General features: G+C 53.1%; 1 protein-coding gene across 4 annotated transcripts in view; it reads right to left on the minus strand.

Moving 5' to 3' along the window:
* exd3 (exonuclease 3'-5' domain containing 3) overlaps window positions 1-19,318 on the minus strand; it is a 459,468-nt gene that overhangs the window by 217,215 nt on the left and 222,935 nt on the right. For all 4 annotated transcript variants that reach the window (XM_067977292.1, XM_067977295.1, XM_067977294.1 and 1 more), the window contains 3 exons: window positions 15,669-15,879; window positions 14,060-14,226; window positions 12,797-12,973 (listed from right to left, as the gene is read on the minus strand). In XM_067977292.1, coding sequence (XP_067833393.1) covers window positions 12,797-12,973; window positions 14,060-14,226; window positions 15,669-15,879 — 555 coding nt within the window. The remainder of the gene's footprint in view (window positions 1-12,796; window positions 12,974-14,059; window positions 14,227-15,668; window positions 15,880-19,318) is intronic.

Raw genomic sequence — 19,318 nt, forward strand, 5'->3', positions numbered from 1 at the left:
TGCGCAGGACCTACAGTGTGTAAAGTGTGCGCAGGACCTACAGTGTGTAAAGTGTGCGCAGGGCCTACAGTGTGTAAAGCGTGTACGGGACCGACAGTGTGTAACGTGTGCGCAGGACCTCCAGTGTGTAAAGTGTGCACAGGACCGACAGTGTGTAAAGTGTGCACGGGATCTACAGTGTGTAAAGTGTGTGCGGGACCTACAGTGTGTAAAGTTTGTGCGGGACTTACAGTGTGTAATGTGTGCAAAGGACCTACAGTGTGTAAAGTGTGCACAGGACCAACAGAGTGTAAAGTGTGCACTGGGCCGACAGTGTGTAAAGTGTGTGCAGGACATAGTGTGCAAAGTGTGCACAGGACCTACAGTGTGTAAAGTGTGCACAGGACCTACAGTGTGTAAAGTGTGTGCAGGATGTGCAGTATGTAACCTATCCGACAATGTGGAAAATTGCCCAGGTATGTCCTGTCCTTAAAACGCAGGACAAATCCAATCCGGCCAATTACCGCCCCATCAGTCTACACTCAATCATCAGCGAAGTGATGGAAGGTGTCGTCGACAGTGCTATCAAGCGGCACTTACTCACCAATAACCTGCTCACTGATGCTCAGTTTGGGTTCCGCCAGGACCACTCGGCTCCAGACCTCATAACAGCCTTGGCCCAAACATGGACAAAAGAGCTGAATTCCAGAGGTGAGGTGAGAGTGACTGCCCTTGACATCAAGGCAGCATTTGACCGAGTGTGGCACCAAGGAGCCCTAGTAAAATTGAAGTCAATGGGAATCAGGGGGAAAACTCTCCAGTGGCTGGAGTCATACCTAGCACAAAGGAAGATGGTAGTGGTTGTTGGAGGCCAATCACCTCAGCCACAGGACACTGCTGCAGGAGTTTTTTTTTATTCGTTCATGGGATGTGGGCATCGCTGGCAAGGCCAGCATTTATTGCCCATCCCTAATTGCCCTTGAGAAGGTGGTGATGAGCTGCCTTCTTGAGCCGCTGCAGTCCGTGTGGTGAAGGTTCTCCTACAGTGCTGTTAGGAAGGGAGTTCCAGGATTTTGACCCAGCGACGATGAAGGAACGGCGATATATTTCCAAGTTGGGATGGTGTGTGACTTGGAGGGGAACGTGCGGGTGGTGTTGTTCCCATGTGCCTGTTGCCCTTGTCCTTCTAGGTGGTAGAGGTCATGGGTTTGGGAGGTGCTGTCGAAGAAGCCTTGGCGAGTTGCTGCAGTGCATCCTGTAGATGGTAAGCACTGCAGCTATGGTGTGCCGGTGGTGAAGGGAATGAATGTTTCGGGTGGTGGATGGGGTGCCAATCAAGCGGGCTGCTTTGTCCTGGATGGTGTTGAGCTTCTTGAGTGTTGTTGGAGCTGCACTCATCCAGGCAAGTGGAGAGTATTCCATCACACTCCTGACTTGTGCCTTGTAGATGATGGAAAGGCTTTGGGGAGTCAGGAGGTGAGTCACTCGCCGCAGAATACCCAGCCCCTGACCTGCTCTTGCAGCCACAGTATTTATGTGGCTGGCCCAGTTAAGTTTCTGGTCAATGGTGACCCCCAGGATGTTGATGGTGGGGGATTCGGCGTTGGTAATGGCGTTGAATGTCAAGGCGAGGTGGTTAGATTCTTTCTTGCTGGAGATGGTCATTGCCTGGCACTTGTCTGGAGCGAATGTTACTTGCCACTTATAAGCCCAAGCCTGGATGTTGCCCAGTTCTTGCTGCATGTGGACTCGGACTGCTTCATTATTTGAGGGGTTGCGAATGGAACTGAACACTGTGCAGTCATCAGCAAACATCCCCATTTCTGACCTTATGATGGAGGGAAGGTCATTGATGAAGCAGCTGAAGATGGTTGGGCCTCGGAGATTGCCCTGAGGAACTCCTGCAGCAATGTCCTGGGGCTGAGATGATTGGCCTCCAACAACCACTACCATCTTCCTTTGTGCTAGGTATGACTCCAGCCACTGGAGAGTTTTCCCCCTGATTCCCATTGACTTCAATTTTACTAGGGCTCCTTGGTGCCACACTCGGTCAAATGCTGCCTTGATGTCAAGGGCAGTCACTCTCACCTCACCTCTGGAATTCAGCTCTTTTGTCCATGTTTGGACCAAGGCTGTAACGAGATCTGGAGCCGAGCAGTCCTGGTGGAACCCAAACTGAGCATCGGTGAGCAGGTTATTGGTGAGTAAGTGCCGCTTGATAGCACTGTCGACGACACCTTCCATCACTTTGCTGATGATTGAGTGTAGACTGATGGGGCGGTAATTGGCCGGATTGGATTTGTCCTGCGTTTTAAGGACAGGACATACCTGGGCAATTTTCCACATTGTCGGGTAGATGCCAGTGTTGCAGCTGTACTGGAACAGTTTGGCTCGAGGCGCAGATAACTCTGGAGCACAAGTCTTCAGCACTACAGCTGGGATGTTGTCGAGGACCATCGCCTTTGCTGTATCCAGTGCACTCAGCCATTTCTTGATATCATGTGGAGTGAATCGAATTGGCTGAAGACTGGCTTCCGTGATGGTGGGGATATCGGGAGGAGGCCGAGATGGATCATCCACTCGGCACTTCTGGCTGAAGGTGGTTGCAAACCTCTCAGCCTTGTCTTTTGCACTCACGTGCTGGACTCCGCCATCATTGAGGATGGGGATGTTTAAGAACATAAGAATATAAGAAATAGGAGCAGGAGTCGGCCAATCGGCCCCTTGAGCCTGCTCCGCCAATCAATAAGATCATGGCTGATCTGATCCTAACCTCAAATCTAAATTCATGTCCAATTTCCTGCCCGCTCCCCGTAACCCCTAATTCCCTTTACTTCTAGGAAACTGTCGATTTCTGTTTTAAATTTATTTAATGATGTAGCTTCCACAGCTTCCTGGGGCAGCAAATTCCACAGACGTACTACCCTCTGAGTGAAGAAGTTTCTCCTCATCTCAGTTTTGAAAGAGCAGCCCCTTATTCTAAGATTATGCCCCCTAGTTCTAGTTTCACCCATCCTTGGGAACATCCTTACCGCATCCACCCGTTCAAGCCCCTTCACAATCTTATATGTTTCAATAAGATCGCCTCTCATTCTTCTGAACTCCAATGAGTAGAGTCCCAATCCACTCAACCTCTCTTCATATGTCCACCCCCTCATCCCCAGGATTAACCGAGTGAACCTTCTTTGTACTGCCTCGAGAGCAAGTATGTCTTTTCTTAAGTATGGAGACCAAAACTGTATGCAGTATTCCAGGTGCGGTCTCACCAATACCTTATATAACTGCAGCAATACCTCCCTGTTTTTATATTCTATCCCCCTAGCAATAAAAGCCAACATTCCGTTGGCCTTCTTGATCACCTGCTGCACCTGCATACTAACTTTTTGATTTTCTTGCACTCGGACCCCCAGATCCCTTTGTACTGCAATACTTTCCAGTTTCTCGCCATTAAGATAATAACTTGCTCTCTGATTTTTCCTGCCAAAGTGCATAACCTCACATTTTCCAATATTGTATTGCAAAAGAGCCTCCTCCTCCCGTTGGTTGTTTAATTGTCCACCACCATTCACGACTGGATGTGGCAGGACTGCAGAGCTGAGGAGTTCTTCAGGGCAGTGTCCTCGGCCCAACCATCTTCAGCTGACCTTCCCTCCATCGTAAGGTCAGAAGTGGGGATGTTTGCTGATGATTGCACAGTGTTCAGTTCCATTTGTAACCCCTCAGATAATGAAGCAGTCCGAGCCCGCATGAAGCAAGACCTGGACAACATCCAGGAATGGGCTGAAAAGTGGCAAGTGCCAAACAATGACCATCTCCAACAAGGGAGAATCTACCTCTCCTTGACATTCAACGGCATTACCATCGCTGAATCCCACACCATCAACATCCTGGGGGTTACCATTGACCAGAAACTTAACTGGACCAGCCACATAAATACTGTGGCTGCAAGAGCAGGTCAGAGGCTGGGTATTCTGCGGCGAGTGACTCACCTCCTGACTCCTCAAAGCCTTTCCAACCATCTACAAGGCACAAGTCAGGAGTGTGATGGAATACTCTCCACTTGCCTGGATGAGTGCAGCTCCAACAACACTCAAGAAGCTCAACACCATCCAAGATAAAGCAGCCCGCTTGATTGGCACCCCATCCACCACCCTAAACATTCACTCTCTTCACCACCGGCGCACCGTGACTGCAGTGTGTACCATCCACAGGATGCACTGCAGCAACTCGCCAAGGCTTCTTTGACAGCACCTCCCAAACCCACGACCTCTACCACCTAGAAGGACAAGGGCTGCAGGCACATGGGAACAACACCACCTGCACGTTCCCCTCCAAGTCACACACCATCCCGACTTGGAAATATATCACCGTTCCTTCATCGTCGCTGGGTCAAAATCCTGGAACTCCCTTCCTAACAGCACTGTGGGAGAACCTTCACCACACGGACTACAGCGGTTCAAGAAGGCAGCTCACCACCACCTTCTCAAGGGCAATTAAGGATGGGCAATAAATGCCGGCCTCGCCAGCGACGCCCACATCCCACGAACAAATAAAAAAAGGTGTACAGGACCTACAGCGTGCAAAGTGTGTACAGGACCTACAGCGTGCAAAGTGTGTACAGGACCTGAAGTGTGTAAATTGTGTACAGAACCTCGTGTGTGAAGTATTTAAAATATGTTAAATATCTAAAGTACGTAAATTAACCAAAGTTTGTAAATTGTGTCAAGCATCTTAAGCATGTAAAGTACCTGAAGTGTGTAAAGTGTACATAGAATCTGATATAAAGCATGTCAAATGTGTAACGCATATAAAGTATGAAAAGGACGGAGAGAGGAGGGAGCATCCTCAGTGAGGCCCTCAGAGCAGCTCCGACAATCTCTCCCAGACCAGCAACCCCGACAGCCGACTGCCCCAATCCTGACCAGTGTGTTCATGTGGTGTTAATCCCATGAACCCCTCCCCCCCACTGCCCCTGGCCCCTCTCCCCAACATGTTCCCCCTCCCTCCCCCCTCACCACGCTCCCCGTCCCCCTCCCCTCTCGGTGCTCCCCCTCCCCTCTCGGTGCTCCCCCTCCCCTCACCGTGCTCCCCCTCCCCTCACCGTGCTCCCCCTCCCCCCACTGCCCCCTCCCCCTCCCCTCTCGGTGCTCCCCCTCCCCTCACCGTGCTTCCCCTCCTGCCACTGCCCCAGCCCCTCTCCCCACCGTGTTCCCCCTCCCCCTCCCCCCACCGTGCTCCCCACCCCCACTACACTCCCCCTCCCCCCACGGCCTCCGACCCCTCTCCCCACCATGTTCCCCCTCCCCATGCTCCCCCTCCCCCCACAACCCCCTCCCCTCACCCTGCTCGCCCGCCCCCCCACTGCCCCCTCTCCTCCTCCCCTCTCCACGCTTCCCCTCCCCCCACCAGCCCTTTCCCCTCTCAGCGTTCCCCCACCCCCACCGTAATCCCACCTCCCCCACCACCCCCTTCCCCTCTCAGTGCTCCCCCACCCCCACCATGCTCCCCCTCTCCCCCCGGTGCTCCCCTTCCCCCCACCATGCTCCCCCTCTCCCCCCGGTGCACCCCTTCCCCCCACCATGCTCCCCCTCTCCCACCGCGCTCTCCCTCCCCCCACCATGCTCCCCCTCTCCCCCCGGTGCTCCCCTTCCCCCCACCATGCTCCCCCTCTCCCCCCGCGCTCTCCCCCCACCCCCACCATGCTCCCCCACTCCCCCCTCCCGGTCTCCAACCACCAGCACTCTCTCTGCTCCCCTCTGAATGTACCCCTCCCCCCTCTACACTCGCACCGTGGACACATCTCTCCACAGCCTCCGCCTGACTGACCCTCCCTCACTGTGCTGGAGTCTGATCGGAGGATGTCGGAGATCTGAGTGCGGCTCAGTTATACACAGTCCCCCCACAATCCTCTGTATGTGCATCAGCAGGGGTAGTATTCTCTCCTGTGGTCACAGCTGTGTAACACACACGCTACCACACACACCACGCACACACACACCACACGCTAATGCACACACACCACGCACACACAAACAACACACGCTACCACACACACACCACGCACACACAAACACACACACCCACACACACCACGCACACACACACAAACACACACTACCACACCCACACACAAACACACACTACCACACCCACACACAAACACACACTACCACACCCACACACAAACACACACTACCACACCCACACACAAACACACACTACCACACCCACACACAAACACACACTACCACACCCACACACAAACACACACTACCACACCCACACACACACAAACACACACTACCACACCCACACACAAACACACACTGCCACACCCACACACACACAAACACACACTACCACACCCACACACAAACACACACTGCCACACCCACACACACACAAACACACACTACCACACCCACACACAAACACACACTACCACACCCACACACAAACAACACACACTACCACACACACACACACACATTACCACACAGCCACTGGCAGAGCAAGGGAAAGTGCGATTAATGAACGTATACCAAACTACAGGGGCCTGTGACCCCGGCAACCCACAGCTGGACTCACGGCTTCTATTTAGACATGATGGGGTTAGCGGCCAACTATGGGCACGGAACGGGTGTCACGACCTGAAGAGATTGGCCCGAGGATCAGCCAAAATTGTTCTTCGGGCCTCAGCTTAATAGTTGAGGTGAGCTGGAGGGGCCTGTGCCACCTCCACAGGCTGCTCACCACGCCCCGCAGGCCCCCTGCCTCTCTGGCAGCTGAATCCTGGGAGCAGTACGGGAGAGGGGCAGGGAGGGGGGTCAATCGAGGGCCACCAGCTGACCGCAGGGAGACGGGAGGAGTACTCCTGCTCAGGACCGTTGGGGACCAGAGAAAACTAGTTGCAGCTTGTGACGAATATGGCAAAAGAAAGAACTTGCATTTCCTTTATCAGCCGAGGGATAGAATATAAAAGCAGGGAGGTTATGTTGGAACTGTATAAAACACTAGTTAGGCCACAGTTTGAGTACAGTGTACAGTTCTGGTCACCACATTACAGGAAGGATGTGATTGCACTAGAGAGGGTACAGAGGAGATTTACAAGGATGTTGCCAGGACTGGAGAATTTTAGCTTTTGGGAAAAGATTGGATAGGCTGGGGTTGTTTTCTTTGGAATAAAGGAGGCTGAGGGGTGATTTAATTGAGGTGTATAAAATTATCACGGGACTAGATAGAGTGGATAGGGAGGACCTATTTCCCTTAGCAGAGAGTTCAATAACCAGGGGGCATAGATTTAAAGTGATTGGTAGAAGGATTAGAGGGGAGCTGAGGAGAATGTTTTCACCCAGAGGGTGGTGGGGGTCTGGAACTCACTGCCTGAGAGGGTGGTAGAGGCAGAAACCATCAACTCATTTAACAAGTACCTGGATGTGCACCTGAAGTGCTGTAACCCACAGGGCTACGGACCAAGTGCTGGAAAGTGAGATAAGGCTGGGTGGCTCTTTTTCGACTGGTGCAGACACGATGGGCCGAATGGCCTCCTTCTGTGTCCTAAATTTTCTATGTTTCTATTTCTACAGTGCCTTTCACAACCTCTGGACGTCCCAAAGTGCTTCACAGCCAAGGAAGTTCTTTTGAAGTATAGTCACTGTTGTAATGTTGCATTAATCCTGAAACAGGCCCAGCAGTGAGTGCACTTCATTGGCTGTGAAACGGTTGAGACGTCCAGAGGTTGTGAAAGGCGCTGTTTCAATGCAAGTCTTTCTTTCTTGTTTTCGTTTCTCTGGGTTGAAGAGAAAAGCTCAGCCCAGGTTCTGTTCCTGATCACTGTCCATGACTCCAGCTGTGAAGTGCATGCTGAGACCTGAAGTGAGGTCAGGACTGGGCTCGGCTGAGGCTACAAATGTGGAAATGTAACGCGTTAATCTTGGTTCCAGAGCAGTTCAGCCTCACCAGGCAGACTTCGTCCCAGTCAGTGCTATTTTAGCCAATGATTCCACTCCACTCCTGAACCATTTCATTATTCCCAAGCTCTGCCCAGTTGAAGAGATGCAATGTTTTTCCTAAATGCCCAATTTAAACAGTGGTTTGTTAGCTCCTGTAATATGACCCACCAAGTACTGAATGTTCTTTGTCACTTTCACAGTCTGTGCACATTTTCCATGGTTATAATGCATGTTGCACTGTAACAGAGTGAGGGACACAGAGCAAACACTGATTAAAGCACAGAGTACAGTCAACTCAAGGCCACTATCAGCAGCATCAAACACACTGCCATAGCCCTCGTACGACCCTCGGAGGATACAAACACTCCCTCCCCACCTCCTCGAAGGTGCTGACTCCAGGCTCAGGCTTGATTCCACAGGCACCTTGTCCAGTGGCCACTCTTCATCTGTGATCCTAGACACAGATGGTCAGCAGGGAATTCAACCATGGAGGACATCACAGCCGAGCATGTTACTGACCTCACTCAACTACCACACATACATTTCCCAGCAGGGCTCACTGGGAAGTTTCAAGAGCAGGAGCCCGGGCTGATTCCCCCTACCTAACCCTAGAGGCACTAGGTCCAACTGCTCCCCTGACTGAGACCTGCTAACTCAGCAGGGAGCAGTGCTCCAGCATGGGAGCTCCCTGGTCTATGTAGTCAATGCCAGGGCTCAGAATCCAAACTAAAAGTATTTGTAGAATGCGATGATATACCAGTCTACACTGGGAAACTGACAGTTTTGCTCCTTACAAAGGATGTCCCAAAGTGCTTTACAGCCAATTAAACACTTTTGAAGTGTAGTCACTGTTGTAATGTAGGAAATGCAGCAGTCAATTGGAGCACAGCAAGATCCCACAAACAGCAATATGATAATGACCAGATAATCTGTCTTTCAGTGATGTTGGTTGAGGGATGAATATTGGCCCCAGGACACGAGGGAGAACTCCCCTGCTCTTCTTTAAATAGTGGCCGTGGAATCTTTTCAATGCCAAGTATTCAGCTCTTGTGGACATTAACTATTTCTTGTTAAACCGTTTCCCCAACTGAACACCACCCCCTGCCTCTGCCCTCCCCAAGGTATAGAGGTAAAGACACCGTCTCTGAATCACACACCACAAAGGTCTCGGGCCCAGCGCTGACCTGTGAGGTGGGATCAGGGTAATACAGCCAGTTACAGTGCCCCTTGTCAGGGAGATGGAACTGGGTCCAAATTCTGATCACTATCGACTGAGTCCAGGGGTAAGAGTTGGATGCCAGTTGATATTGGATGAGGAATGGATAACAGGCCGACATTGGACACTCAACATCGGCTCGATGACGGGAATTCAGCAAAATCACCGTCAATTGTAACCCCATTTCACACAAGGGAGTGACCATTGACCATAGAATCCCACTCACAGTGAGAGAGTGACCATTGACCATAGAATCCCACTCACAGTGAGAGAGTGACCATTGACCATAGAATCCCACTCACAGTGAGAGAGTGACCATTGACCATAGAATCCCACTCACAGTGAGAGAGTGACCATTGACCATAGAATCCCACTCACAGTGAGAGAGTGACCATTGACCATAGAATCCCACTCACAGTGAGAGAGTGACCATTGACCATAGAATCCCACTCACAGTGAGAGAGTGACCATTGACCATAGAATCCCACTCACAGTGAGAGAGTGACCATTGACCATAGAATCCCACTCACAGTGAGAGAGTGACCATTGACCATAGAATCCCACTCACAGTGAGAGAGTGACCATTGACCATAGAATCCCACTCACAGTGAGAGTGACCATTGACCATAGAATTCCACTCACAGTGAGAGAGTGACCATTGACCATAGAATCCCACTCACAGTGAGAGAGTGACCATTGACCAAAGAATCCCACTCACAGTGAGAGTGACCATTGACCATAGAATTCCACTCACAGTGAGAGAGTGACCATTGACCATAGAATCCCACTCACAGTGAGAGTGACCATTGACCATAGAATTCCACTCACAGTGAGAGAGTGACCATTGACCATAGAATTCCACTCACAGTGAGAGAGTGACCATTGACCATAGAATCCCACTCACAGTGAGAGTGACCATTGACCATAGAATCCCACTCACAGTGAGAGAGTGACCATTGACCATAGAATCCCACTCACAGTGAGAGAGTGACCACTGACCATAGAATTCCACTCACAGTGAGAGAGTGACCATTGACCATAGAATTCCACTCACAGTGAGAGTGACCATTGACCATAGAATTCCACTCACAGTGAGAGAGTGACCATTGACCATAGAATCCCACTCACAGTGAGAGAGTGACCACTGACCATAGAATCCCACTCACAGTGAGAGAGTGACCACTGACCATAGAATCCCACTCACAGTGAGCGAGTGACCACTGACCATAGAATCCCACTCACAGTGAGAGTGACCACTGACCATAGAATCCCACTCACAGTGAGAGTGACCATTGACCATAGAATTCCACTCACAGTGAGAGAGTGACCATTGACCATAGAATCCCACTCACAGTGAGAGAGTGACCACTGACCATAGAATCCCACTCACAGTGAGCGAGTGACCACTGACCATAGAATCCCACTCACAGTGAGAGTGACCACTGACCATAGAATCCCACTCACAGTGAGAGTGACCACTGACCATAGAATCCCACTCACAGTGAGAGAGTGACCATTGACCATAGAATTCCACTCACAGTGAGCGAGTGACCACTGACCATAGAATCCCACTCACAGTGAGAGTGACCACTGACCATAGAATCCCACTCACAGTGAGAGTGACCACTGACCATAGAATCCCACTCACAGTGAGAGAGTGACCATTGACCATAGAATCCCACTCACAGTGAGAGAGTGACCACTGACCATAGAATCCCACTCACAGTGAGAGAGTGACCACTGACCATAGAATCCCACTCACAGTGAGAGAGTGACCACTGACCATAGAATCCCACTCACAGTGAGAGAGTGACCACTGACCATAGAATCCCACTCACAGTGAGAGAGTGACCATTGACCATAGAATCCCACTCACAGTGAGAGAGTGACCATTGACCATAGAATCCCACTCACAGTGAGAGTGACCATTGACCATAGAATCCCACTCACAGTGAGAGAGTGACCATTGACCATAGAATCCCACTCACAGTGAGAGAGTGACCATTGACCATAGAATCCCACTCACAGTGAGAGAGTGACCATTGACCATAGAATCCCACTCACAGTGAGAGAGTGACCATTGACCATAGAATTCCACTCACAGTGAGAGAGTGACCATTGACCATAGAATCCCACTCACAGTGAGAGAGTGACCATTGACCATAGAATTCCACATGGACAAACCACACTGAGAGGGCAGGAGCCTTGCTACCTGTACACATTGCAATTTAATAATACCTGACTCATTCTCAAAGCCTCCGTTCTGCAGCCAGAATGGATTACATTGCACTGTCCACACCCTCACTCCCCTCTCCCCATCCCACCCTCCCTCCCTCCCTCCCCTTCCCTCACCCCTTCTCTCACCCTCACCCCCTCTCCCCTTCCCCCGCCCTCCCTCTCTCCCCTTCCCCCGCCCTCCCTCTCTCCCCTTCCCCCGCCCTCCCTTTCTCTCCCCTTCTCCTGCCCTCTCTCCCTCCCCTTCCCCTGCCCTCACTCCTCCCTCCCCGCGCCCTCTCCCCTTCCCCCGCCCTCCCTTTCTCTCCCCTTCTCCTGCCCTCTCTCCCTCCCCTTCCCCCGCCCTCACTCCTCCCTCCCCGCCCTCACTCCTCCCTCCCCGCCCCCACTCCCCTTCCCCCGCCCTCCCATTCTCTCCCCTTCCCCCGCCCTCCCATTCTCTCCCCTTCCCCCGCCCTCCCACTCTCCCCTTCCCCCGCCCTCCCACTCTCCCCTTCCCCCGCCCTCCCATTCTCTCCCCTTCCCCCGCCCTCCCATTCTCTCCCCTTCCCCCGCCCTCCCATTCTCTCCCCTTCCCCCGCCCTCCCACTCTCCCCTTCCCCCGCCCTCCCACTCTCCCCTTCCCCCGCCCTCCCACTCTCCCCTTCCCCCGCCCTCCCATTCTCTCCCCTTCCCCCGCCCTCCCATTCTCTCCCCTTCCCCCGCCCTCCCACTCTCCCCTTCCCCCGCCCTCCCACTCTCCCCTTCCCCCGCCCTCCCACTCTCCCCTTCCCCCGCCCTCCCACTCTCCCCTTCCCTCGCCCTCCCACTCTCCCCTTCCCCCGCCCTCCCACTCTCCCCTTCCCCCGCCCTCCCACTCTCCCCTTCCCCCGCCCTCCCACTCTCCCCTTCCCCCGCCCTCCCACTCTCCCCTTCCCCCGCCCTCCCACTCTCCCCTTCCCCCGCCCTCCCACTCTCCCCTTCCCCCGCCCTCCCACTCTCCCCTTCCCCCGCCCTCCCATTCTCTCCCCTTCCCCCGCCCTCCCATTCTCTCCCCTTCCCCCGCCCTCCCACTCTCCCCTTCCCCCGCCCTCCCACTCTCCCCTTCCCCCGCCCTCCCACTCTCCCCTTCCCCCGCCCTCCCACTCTCCCCTTCCCCCGCCCTCCCATTCTCTCCCCTTCCCCCGCCCTCCCATTCTCTCCCCTTCCCCCGCCCTCCCATTCTCTCCCCTTCCCTCCCATTCTCTCCCCTTCCCTCCCATTCTCTCCCCTTCTCCTGCCCTCTCTCTCCTCTACCCCCGCTCCCCTTCCCGCGCCCCCTTCTCCCCTTCCCCCACCCTCCCTCTCTCCCCATCCCCCCTGACTCTCTCTCCCCTTCCCCCGCGCTCTCCCTCTCCCTCCCGCCCTCAATCCACTCTCCTCTCCCCTGTCTCACCTCAGCAGCCTTCCTGTGATCATCTTCATTCTCCAGAATCTTCACATCAACTCCGAGACAGCGGAGGTACCTGCCCAGCCCCTGCAACATGTTGTCACAGATGATGCTGAATTGTGAGGGTGATACAGGGGGGAAGGCTGGATTCCTCTCCGGGCCTGGTGCAGGGGCCTGTACACCCTGTACAAATAAAACCACTTCAAACTGATGCTCGAAATATCACTGGCACATTTTAAATATTCAGCGATGCTGAATTACTGGAGGAAACGTCACTCTCCTGTCCCTCCTGCAACCCCCTCTCCCCCTCACTCCCTCGCACCCACCCCCTCACTCCCTCACACTCGCACCCACCCCTCCCCCCATATACTCGCTCCTCACCCTCACTTCCTCCTCATCACCCTCACCCCTTTCCCCCTGCCCCTTCGCTCTCAACCACTTCCTCCTCGCACTCCCCCCTCGCACCCACCCCTCACACTCACCCCCTCCCCCTCCCACTCACTTCACACTCACCCCCTCCCCCTCCCACTCACTTCACACTCACCCCCTCCCAAAACATCATGAATCACTGCCCTGTTTGACCTGGAGCTAAGCTTCGGATCTGATAATCTCTCCAGCAGCAAGAAAATGTATTTCTCCCTCCGCGATATCACCCACCTCCGAACCCCACCCAGACCCCATCTCTTCAATCTTAATCCACTTTACTCTGTATCTAACCCTGTACCTTCCCTGGGAGTGTTTGATGGGACAGTGTAGAGGGAGCTTTACTCTGTATCTAACCCGTGCTGTATCTGCCCTGGGAGTGTTTGATGGGACAGTGTAGAGGGAGCTTTACTCTGTATCTAACCCGTGCTGTACCTGCCCTGGGAGTGTTTGATGGGACAGTGTAGAGGGAGCTTTACTCTGTATCTAACCCGTGCTGTACCTGCCCTGGGAGTGTTTGATGGGACAGTGTAGAGGGAGCTTTACTCTGTATCTAACCCGTGCTGTACCTGCCCTGGGAGTGTTTGCTGGGACAGTATAGAGGGAGCTTTACTCTGTATCTAACCCTGTACCTGCCCTGGGAGTGTTTGCTGGGACAGTGTAGAGGGAGCTTTACTCTGTATCCAGTTACCCTGTCCCCAATATCTGGTTACTCCCAACACACTTCATTTCTCCGCTTCTCCCTCCTTACTTGTTCCCGCCCAGTTGTCCCACCCCAGCAACACTCCGTGTTCTCCAACACTTGCTGGGAACCCCTGAGTTTGATGTGACCGTGCCGTCTCCTACCTGGACTGGGATGGTGGGACTGCTCTTGCTTTTCTTTGGTTTGTGTTCTCTTCCTCTCTTCTCCACTTTCCACATCATGCAGTCATCAAGGCTGCGGTTCAGGCCGAATCGTTGTGGCTCCTGACGCAAGGCATCATAAACATCTAACAGGCAGTAGGCATCGGCCGCTGCACACAGCACAGATCCAAAATCACCACACTATTTACCGTTAGCTTCTTCTCCCCATTTCCACTATCCTTTTCCATCTTCCCCTTCTGAAGGGGGCCGAGTCTCCCTGGGGTACAGGCTCCACGGGCACTGACTCTCCCTGGGGTATGGGTCCCACGGGCACTGACTCTCCCTGGGGTACAGGCCCCACGGGCACTGACTCTCCCTGGGGTACGGGCACTGACTCTCCCTGGGGTATGGGCCCCACGGGCACTGACTCTCCCTGGGGTACAGGCCCCACGGGCACTGACTCTCCCTGGGGTACGGGCACTGACTCTCCCTGGGGTACGGGCTCCACGGGCACTGACTCTCCCTGGGGTACGGGCACTGACTCTCCCTGGGGTACGGGCTCCATGGGCACTGACTCTCCCTGGGGTACGGGCACTGACTCTCCCTGGGGTATGGGCCCCACGGGCACTGACTCTCCCTGGGGTATGGGCTCCACGGGCACTGACTCTCCCTGGGGTACGGGCACTGACTCTCCCTGGGGTATGGGCCCCACGGGCACTGACTCTCCCTGGGGTACGGGCTCCATGGGCACTGACTCCCTCAGTACTGACCCTCCGACAGTGCGGCACTCCCTCAGTACTGACCCTCCGACAGTGCGGCACTCCCTCAGTACTGACCCTCCGACAGTGCGGCACTCCCTCAGTACTGACCCTCCGACAGTGCGGCACTCCCTCAGTACTGACCCTCCGACAGTGCGGCACTCCCTCAGTACTGACCCTCCGACAGTGCGGCACTCCCTCAGTACTGACCCTCCGACAGTGCGGCACTCCCTCAGTACTGACCCTCCGACAGTGCGGCACTCCCTCAGTACTGACCCTCCGACAGTGCGGCACTCCCTCAGTACTGACCCTCCGACAGTGCGGCGCTCCCTCAGTACTGACCCTCCGACAGTGCGGCACTCCCTCAGTACTGACCCTCCGACAGTGCGGCACTCCCTCAGTACTGACCCTCCGACAGTGCGGCGCTCCCTTAGTACTGACTCTCCGACAGTGCGGCACTCCCTCAGTACTGCACTGGGAGTGTCAGCCTGGATTTTGTGCTCAAGTCTCTGGATTGGGACTTAAACCCATGACCTTCTGACTCAGAGACTGCCAACTGAGCCACGACTGACCACAGAGTGCGTTTCCCAGTATCAGGCACAACACTCCCTTCAGGAAACTCAGTCTCTCATCAGCTCTCACATTCGAGATGTAACCTGACAACAGACAGCCCAGAAAACCAGGCTGTGATTTTCACTTTTATAGAAATCGGAGACCAAAAATATTTCTCAAACCAGATTATTACAGGTCACAAAACAGAACTGTGAACCAGTGCACAGGGTGTGCTGGCTCACTGAATCGCCGGTGCGAGTATTTACCGCACGGTAACGGTGAGGTTATCGTGAGCTGCTCACCTGCGTAAATGATCTGCTTGTGCCGGAGAGGCCGTTTCTCCCAGTTGGAGAGCTGCTCCGTTTTATCCAGCGGTTTCCCCAGCACATACTGCACGAGGAGACTCAGCCCCCTCTCAGGCTGTCTGCTCCCAGAGTCCACACCATCCTCAACCAACATCAGCACCTCCACCTCTCTCCTATTGTCCTGTCTCCGTACAGGCACTCTCTGCAGCTAAACACACAACAAATACATTGATATCATTCAGAGAGAGCGTCCTCAGTACTACATTCAATTCAGCTCCTATTGGGCACTGGCTCAGGCTCGTCACAGTCACAGTCTCTCACTCCGAGACCACAGGGCGCCCACACTGGGAAATCTCACCCTGAGTCTATAGGGTGCCCACACTGGGAAATCTCACCCTGAGTCTATAGGGTGCCCACACTGGGAAATCTCACCCTGAGTCTATAGGGTGCCCACACTGGGAAATCTCACCCTGAGTCTATAGGGTGCCCACACTGGGAAATCTCACCCTGAGTCTATAGGGTGCCCACACTGGGAAATCTCACCCTGAGTCTATAGGGTGCCCACACTGGGAAATCTCACCCTGAGTCTATAGGGTGCCCACACTGGGAAATCTCACCCTGAGTCTATAGGGTGCCCACACTGGGAAATCTCACTCCGAGACCACGGAGCGCCCACACTGGGAAATCTCACTCCGAGTCTATAGGGTGCCCACACTGGGAAATCTCACTCCGAGACCACAGGGCGCCCACACTGGGAAATCTCACTCCGAGACGATTAAAATCACTAAGGAATTGGTACTCAGTAAATTAATGGGACTCAAGGCAGATAAATCCCCTGGACCTGATGGCTGACATCCGAGGGTCTTGAGGGAAGTGGCAGTAGGGATTGTGGATGCTTTGGTAATAATTTTCCAAAATTCTCTGGACTCGGCAAAGGTCCCGGCAGATTGGAAAACTGCCAATGTAACACCGTTATTTAAAAAGGGTAGTAGGCAGAAGGCTGGAAATTATACACCAGTTAGACTAACATCTGTGGTGGGTAAAATTTTGGAGTCTGTTATTAAGGAGACAGTAGCAGAACATTTGGATAAACATAATTTAATAGGACAAAGTCAGCATGGCTTTACAAAGGGGAAGTCATGTCTGACAAATTTGCTTGAGTTCTTTGAGGATATAACATACAGGGTGGATAAAGGGGAACCAGTGGACGTAGTGTATTTAGACTTCCAGGAGGCATTCGACAAGGTGCCACATAAAAGGTTATTGCTCAAGATAAAGAATCACGGGATTGGGGGTAATATTCTGGCATGGGTGGAGGATTGGTTATCTAACAGGAAGCAGAGAGTTGGGATAAATGGTTCATTTTCGGACTGGCAACCAGTAGCCAGTGGTGTTCCACAGGGGTCGGTGCTGGGTCCCCAACTCTTTACAATCTATATTAACGATTTGGAGGAGGGGACCGAGTGTAACATATCAAAGTTTGCAGATGATACAAAGATGGGAGGGAAAGTAGAGAGTGAGGAGGACATAAAAAACCTACAAGGGGATATAGACAGGCTGGGTGAGTGGGCGGAGATTTGGCAGATGCAATACAATATTGGAAAATGTGAGGTTATGCACTTTGGCAGGAAAAATCGGAGAGCAAGTTATTATCTTAATGGCGAGAAACTGGAAAGTATTGCAGTACAAAGGGATCTGGGGGTCCGAGTGCAAGAAAATCAAAAGGTTAGTTTGCAGGTGCAGCAGGTGATCAAGAAGGCCAACGGAATGTTGGCTTTTATTGCTAGAGGGATAGAATATAAAAACAGGGAGGTATTGCTGCAGTTATATAAGGTATTGGTGAGACCGCACCTGGAATACTGCATACAGTTTTGGACTCCATACTTAAGAAAAGACATACTTGCCCTCGAGGCAGTACAAAGAAGGTTCACTCGGCTAATCCCGGGGATGAGGGGGTGGACATATGAGGAGAGGTTGAGTAGATTGGGACTCTACTCATTGGAGTTCAGAAGAATGAGAGGCGATCTTATTGAAACATATAAGATTGTGAAGGGGCTTGATCGGGTGGATGCGGTAAGGATGTTCCCAAGGATGGGTGAAACTAGAACTAGGGGGCATAATCTTAGAATAAGGGGCTGCTCTTTCAAAACTGAGATGAGGAGAAACTTCTTCACTCAGAGGTTGGTGGGTCTGTGGAATTTGCTGCCCCAGGAAGCTGTGGAAGCTACATCATTAAATAAATTTAAAACAGAAATAGACAGTTTCCTAGAAGTAAAGGGAATTAGGGGTTACGGGGAGCGGGCAGGAAATTGGACATGAATTTAGATTTGAGGTTAGGATCAGATCAGCCATGATCTTATTGAATGGCGGAGCAGGCTCAAGGGGCCGATTGGCCTACTCCTGCTCCTATTTCTTATGTTCTTATGAGACCACAGGGCGCCCACACTGGGAAATCTCACTCCGAGTCTATAGGGTGCCCACACTGGGAAATCTCACTCCGAGTCTATAGGGTGCCCACACTGGGAAATCTCACTCCGAGTCTCTAGGGCGCCCACACTGGGAAATGAGGAAATCTCACACTGGTGAGATCAGGGCTGTTACTCTTATTTTTCCTTTCCCTGTTTTTCTGTTTCTCTTTATGCTGTAGTCAGTTCCATGGAAAGTGGGAGCCTTTTTACTCAAAGAAAGACTTGAAATGAAAGGACTTGTATTCCTGCAGCCTCTTTCACAGCCTCAGGACATCCCAAAACGCTTTATAGCCAATGAAGTACTTTTCACTGTTGTAATGTTGGAGATGGAGCAGCCAATCCCACAAACAGCAATGTGATAATGACTAGATAATCTGCTTTTAGTGATGTTGGTTGAGGGATAAATATTGGCCCCGGGACACTGGGGAGAACTCCCCTGCTCTTCTTCAAATAATGCCGTGGGATCTTTTACATCCACCTAAGAGGGCAGACAGGGCCTCGGTTTAATGTCTCATCCACAAGACGGCACCTCTGACAGTGCGGTGCTCCCTCAGTACTGACCCTCCGACAGTGCAGCACTCCCTCAGTACTGACCCTCCGACAGTGCAGCACTCCCTCAGTACTGACCCTCCGACAGTGCAGCGCTCCCTCAGTACTGACCCTCCGACAGTGCAGCGCTCCCTCAGTACTGACCCTCCGACAGTGCAGCACTCCCTCAGTACTGACCCTCCGACAGTGCAGCACCCCCTCAGTACTGACCCTCCGACAGTGCAGCCCTCCCTCAGTACTGACCCTCCGACAGTGCAGCACTCCCTCAGTACTGACCCTCCGACAGTGCAGCACTCCCTCAGTACTGACCCTCCGACAGTGCAGCACCCCCTCAGTACTGACCCTCCGACAGTGCAGCCCTCCCTCAGTACTGACCCTCCGACAGTGCAGCACTCCCTCAGTACTGACCCTCCGACAGTGCAGCACTCCCTCAGTACTGCCCCTCCGACAGTGCAGCACTCCCTCAGTACTGCCCTAGGACTGTCAGCCAGGATTATATGCTTGAGTCTCTGGAGTCGGGATTGAACCTGTGACCAATCTTCACGTGAGCTCAGGTAATGAGTGCTGACAGGCCATGGGGGGCATCACACCTGTTGCTGGGCCCTGTCCTCACCCGGTGCTGGGCCCTGT

Source organism: Heptranchias perlo, unplaced genomic scaffold (genome assembly GCF_035084215.1).
Source record: "Heptranchias perlo isolate sHepPer1 unplaced genomic scaffold, sHepPer1.hap1 HAP1_SCAFFOLD_140, whole genome shotgun sequence".
NCBI classification, from domain to species: domain Eukaryota; kingdom Metazoa; phylum Chordata; class Chondrichthyes; order Hexanchiformes; family Hexanchidae; genus Heptranchias; species Heptranchias perlo.